The sequence below is a fragment of the Lipophrys pholis genome (genome assembly GCF_963383615.2).
Source record: "Lipophrys pholis genome assembly, chromosome: 15".
NCBI classification, from domain to species: Eukaryota; Metazoa; Chordata; class Actinopteri; order Blenniiformes; family Blenniidae; genus Lipophrys; species Lipophrys pholis.
The window spans coordinates 2,261,633-2,267,632 of record NC_137642.1 but is presented as its reverse complement, the minus strand read 5'-3'; the positions used below and the strand labels follow the sequence as shown (position 1 = coordinate 2,267,632).

At 35.6% G+C, this 6,000-nt stretch overlaps 1 protein-coding gene across 34 annotated transcripts in view; it reads left to right on the top strand.

Moving 5' to 3' along the window:
* Window positions 1–1,154: 1,154 nt before the first annotated feature.
* The window catches only part of pcgf6 (polycomb group ring finger 6), a 45,336-nt gene continuing 40,490 nt past the window's right edge, over window positions 1,155–6,000 (top strand). For 33 of the 34 annotated variants that reach the window (XR_013936035.1, XR_013936036.1, XR_013936037.1 and 30 more), the window contains exon 1: window positions 1,158–1,402. Coding sequence is in view for 20 of the 34 variants with exons in the window: in XM_080481719.1 (XP_080337845.1) it covers window positions 1,337–1,402 (66 nt within the window). In the remaining 14 variants the exon portion in view is untranslated. Of the gene's footprint in view, window positions 1,403–6,000 lie in introns of all 34 variants that reach the window. The other variant, XM_080481708.1, reaches the window with a different exon arrangement.

The following is a 6,000-nucleotide window of genomic DNA, read 5'->3' as shown; positions in this document are numbered from 1 at the left end:
GAAAGAACTTTAGAATTTTAAAAAACAATGTCATTTTTCTATGTACATAATGTTTCTAACTTGTGTTATTACTGTTGTAGGTTCTGCTGAAGTTTATTAAATAAAATTTCCTTTATCTTCTGCTTGATATCTTTCGTTGCTCGACAGTGTAAGCGATGTGTGTATTTATGTATTTACTCTCACACAGTATAAGCCATTTAGTATTTATTCTAAAGAGAAATTATTACAGCTAATTATTGGAGTGCTTAACTGTAGGATGTATATTAGACAAATGTAATAGAGTACATATTAATGACATGACCAGAAGGATGACAACAAGCAGCAGGGATGTGAAAAGCTGGTTACTTCATTTAATAAACATCAGGGCTCTTCAGTAAAACAGTAAAATAATTGTATTAGTAGGACATTTCTCATCAGCTGCTTTCATTGTTACTGAACTTCAAGGAGATGAAGAGTAAAATAAAGGCTGTATAGGAGGTAGAAGTGATAGTAACACTGTCCTATACACAGAACTATACACTGTACTTTATACAGTACTGTACATTGTACCATACACGGTACAATACACTGTAATATACACAGCATGTATGTAACAGAAAAGGTACTATTTTACAATAATGTTCTAAAATTTAGATCATCATATAAAATATCATGTACAAATCACCTTCCTGCTGAACCTGAGAGACAACAGGTTCCTCCTCCTCCTCTTCCTCTTCCTCCTCCTCCTCCTCCTCCTCTACAGCTTCAGGGTCCATCATCCAGCCATGACAGCCACAGTACTCGTGTTCCAATTCTCCTTTAACGTCGATGTGTCCTCGTAAATTTGCATTTCCGCACTTCCGAGGACGCCCTGCGAGTTTACTCGTGACGTAGGCGAGTACACACTGGCTCTCTAAGAATTGGAAAACGGCCTATGCCTACACTGTATTTACGACACGTCAACAGGAATGAACGTCACTGTTACTTCAAAGTAAAAGTTACAAAATTATTAAGTTGTTTATCTTGTCACATTTGTTACTCTTTAAACCTTTTGATTCACTAACCAACCAGAAAATCTTGACAATTTGAATTTAGTGTTTGAGGAATACGATTATTTGATACAGTATTCAATATGTTGATCAGGTCACTTTTATTCAGAATGCTCCTCGCCGGATATTGTAGTGTCGCGGGGAGAAATTGTCCTCGTGCAAGATCAACAAGGCAGATGGAGTTCGGGCGCTATTTAAGTTACTTTTAAAGTGGTTTTCCTGAAAGAATTAGTTTTTCCTTACAGGTGTAAAGTAAAGGTCACGTTCCAGGTTTGTTACGGAGACAAAACGAGACTTTCCGAGGTTAAATGGCCTTGTTTTCGGCTCCAGGTGGAGACTCCGTGAACGCATCAGACAGCGACCCGGAGAACGAGGTAAGCCCAGAGGACTGCGGTTAAGCCAGCCGTCCCTTGATTTTGTTTGGTGAAGTGAGCCTCTCCGAGATTTATATGGTCGCTCGTATTTTGAACTTTACGGTAACGTCTAGGAGCAGAGTCAAACTCTCAGTTTTCAAAGGAAAGGACATTTTGAAATGATAAGGTTTTCACGTTGTTTGTCGAATATGGACTGATTAGAAACTCGTGTGTCTTAACCAGCCTTTGTAGATATTTGGGAGACGTGTGATCCAACACGGATTTGTAATCTGTTACATGGAAATTATTGAGCCTAAATACAAATGTTTTGTTTTTTTTATATGTTAATTTTTTTTAAAAACGACCATTAAAAGTCCATAGAAAGAGCTGTACCTTCATCAGCTTATAGACTTTTGGGATTCAATACAGACTTGGAGCAAGTAGGTCACATCACCTGGTAGATATTGAAAATGTGAATCTTTTCGTAGTTTCCCAAACCATAAAATGTCATCACGGGAAGTAATTATTTCAGCTACAGGGGGCAACACAAGCTATTGGCAAGTAGTGTTTCTTAAAATTTTCCTCAGTTAGAATTCGCATTTTGGTTTATCATTCTTTTAATGAATAAAACTCCGTTAATTTTTGTTGTTTACCTGCAATAAAATCACTTTCTTTTCCACAGATGAATTTAAAACAAGATTAGACATCAATATGGGAACATTTCTTGATGAAGACCTGCACATTTAATTGGGTGTCCTAATTTTTTCACAGTTGTACCTCAATACATGAGTGACTGCTCGTTTTTGTGTCCGGACTGAAGACACATGGTGAAACCATTAAGCAGAAGAACACAGCAGGTGTCAATGGGATCAGATCAAAACTGAGGTTCAGTCTAGGGCTGCAGCTTACGATTATTTTAATAGTCGAGTGTTCTATCGATTATTCTGGCGATTAATCGAGTAGTCGGATACAGTTTAAAAAAAAAAGTCATTAAATCACTTGAACTTAATTTAATCATAATACATGACAGAAAATAATAGAACTCGGTTAAATGATTGGCCAGACATGTTCTCAAACACCTTTTGCACAGTGGTGCTTCGGTGTTAATGGCGACACCGTGCTCATTTGTTTTGAAGTGTAGTAGCAATGAAATGGAGTCATTGATTGACATTAATTCAAAAACGATGTTTTTGACTGGAGTAACTGAAGCAGAAATAATAGATGTTGTTAACGGGTGTAAGAATAAATCGTCTACAGATTGTTTTGATATAGATATGACACTAGTTAAACAACTTACATATGGTATCATGAAACCATTAACTTACATATGCAACTTATCGTTTCAAACATCAACATTTCCAAATGAAATGAAAATTGCAAAAGTTATACCAATACATAAAAATGGGAACAAACACATCTTCACTAACTACAGACCTGTCTCTCTGCTCCCCCAGTTTTCTAAAATCTTAGAGAAACTTTATAACAGTAGAATGGACAATTTCATAGATAAGCATGAACTAATTAATGAAGGTCAGTATGGGTTTCGAGGAGCAAGGTCAACTTCAATGGCCATCATCGATGCAATAGAAGAGATTACCAATAGCTTAGAGGGAAAGAAACATGCAGCTGGAGTATTTATTGACTTGAAAAAAGCATTTGATACACTTAATCATTCTATATTATTAAAAAAATTTGACAGATATGGCATAAGGGGAGTGGCTTTGAGTTGGATTCAAAGCTATTTAACTGGGAGACAACAGTATGTGAAGATGGGGGAATTTACATCAAGATATTTGGACATTGGTTGTGGGGTCCCACAGGGATCTGTCTTAGGCCCAAAGCTGTTCAATTTATACATTAATGACATTTTTAATGTGTCAAAATTATTAAAATTAGTTATTTTCGCAGACGACACAAACATTTTCTATTCTAATGACAATTATAGTAATTTAGTAACTAATCTAAACTGTGAACTAAGGAAATTAAAAACATGGATGGACATTAACAAATTGTCCCTCAACGTAAACAAAACAAAAGTAATGTTTTTCGGTAATTATAATGGAAAACCAGACCCAGTAATTATAGACGGTGTAGTTTTAGATACAGTATCAGAAATTAAATTCTTAGGAGTCTCCATTGACAGTAAATTAAGCTGGAAACCACACATAAGTCACATACAAGGTATAGTCTCCAAAAGCATCTCAATCATTAATAAAGCCAAGTTTTTCTTAAATTACAATGCATTATTTCTATTATATGGTTCGTTAGTTTTGCCATATCTAAATTATTGTGTAGAAGTTTGGGGCAATAACTATAAAAGTTCATTACACCCCCTTGTTACACTCCAAAAACGGGCTGTAAGAATTATACACAAAGTAGGATATTGTGATCAAACTAATATATTATTTTTGCAGTCTAAAATGTAAAAATTGCATGATTTAGTTGAATTCTCTACTGCCCAACTTCTGTTTAAAGCTAACAAAAATGTGCTACCTGCAAGAATACAAATGCGTTTTGCACGCACAGAAGGGGGATCTAACCTGAGGGGGTGTGATAACTTTAAGGTTTAAGCAGTGTCTTCCACTAGGAAAAGTATGTGTGTGTCTGTATGTGGAGTTAAACTCTGGAACAAAATGGGAGTAGAGCACAAACGATGTCCAAATATTCATCAGTTCAAATCAAGATATAAAAAAATGGTATGGTCAAAATACCAGGAGGAAATGGGTACTTGATTACTAATGGGTGTTACAAAGTGATGTATACTTTAATGGTCAGATCTAGCTAATGATGAAGTCTATTGTTGTTGTTACTATTATACTATTGCAGTTGTTATTATTGTTATTGGTATCATTATTTTTATCATTATGGTTGTTATTATTGTAAGAGGATATAACATGTAATTCAGTTATCAAGAAATAACTAAGTGATTATATTGTATTAGTGATATCTTACATTATATAATAGACTATATGTCTTGGCTGTTTTTGTTGTTGTTTTATTTTAACAGTGTTATTGTAGCAGCCACATTATCAATATTAATCAAGTTTATGAACAGGGGTGGGAGTTATTAAGCTTGTCTTCTTCCCACTCCTTTTCGAGCTAGAGTGTGGATTTAATTTTTTTTTATTGTATTTTTTTCCTGGCTTTTATGCCTGTGTTGTGTAGCTCGAAATAAATTTGGAAATGAAATGAATGAATGAATTCAAATAAATCAGTTGAAATGTCATGTTTTTTTAATTGTATTATTTTAAATGGACGTTTGCTTATGACTAGTGTTCCGATACCAATTTTGTGTTCCTATACCGATACCAATACCCAGTTGCATAGCATCGGTCGATACCGATACCGATACTTGCATATACCGCAGTGTTTAAAAAAATTAAAATATGGCCTGTTTTTCTTCCAATTCTTAAGAACTGCATACTCACTTGGTTGTATAAATCATTGCTATCATGGCTTCATGTGGCACTGCTTAAACCTTTGTGAAAGAGAAAAAAAACACCAACACAGCAAATGTGGGAGAGCTTTTTTATTTCCTACCTGGTATGGGTGAAACTGAAAAAAGAATAAACTTTTCTTAAACCTGGGTTTTAGCTCACAAATGGCAAAAAATAGTGCAATATCCATGTACCGGTAAATATATGTAAAACAGTAGTGCAACCGCAATTAAATTTTAACTAAACTAACAATTAATATAGATATGAGGTATCAGACAGTGCAAACAGAATGTAGTAATATAAATATAAGGCTATTTTGAAAGTTAGTGCCCTATCACAACAAGTCCCAAATTCCAAATCCATTAAAAAAAACTAAAACAAGCAGTAACAAAATAAAGTTCACTTTAGTGACAATGACAGATGTCACATAGTAACAACACCTGGTGTTTTATTTGTCCTCCTTGAGCTTCAAAAACATTGGCAGGTTCTTCTTTAAGAAGATAAGCATTTCAACTTTCTCTCCTAACAGCCTATTTCTCTTCTCATTGAGTATGTTAGAAGCTGTGCTGAACAGTCTCTCGCTATCTAAACCAGTAGCGGGAGCAGAGAGAAACTTAGCAGCAGTAGCAGCCAAGGAGGGGAACCATTCCTTATGCGTTCCCCAGAACTCGAATGGGCACTCTAAGCGGTGGACTGTTTTCTCAGATATTTGTCGATCTGTACCTGTGTAGCTGTGCTGCTGGGCCCACAATGTTTTACATCATACTCATGCAGGACTTCTACATGAAGGGCTTTAAAGCAGCTCTTGCTAATTGTGCTAGGCTCCGCTTGCAATCCGTGGGGCTTTGCTTGCTGGGTCTGCCTCCTCAGTGGTGGTTGTCTGCTGTTGTCTTGACTCCTCCATTTTCTCCACCTCTTGGGTCAGTGCACTCTTTGCAAGCTTGCTGCACTTGTGAATTATTTACAGTAAGACAGTAAACAAAATGTGTGTTTAAAAAAAACAGCCTATTTCTATCATTCTTCATTTTGGTGAGAGTGGGACAAGGGCTTGATAGTCACATAATGAATAACAATATTATAATAATATGTGCATTTGTTGTAGAGCAAGGTGCAGCATGCAGCATTAGGACATCTAAATTACCATCACTGTTTAAAGTTAGACAACTAAATTATTATATAAAT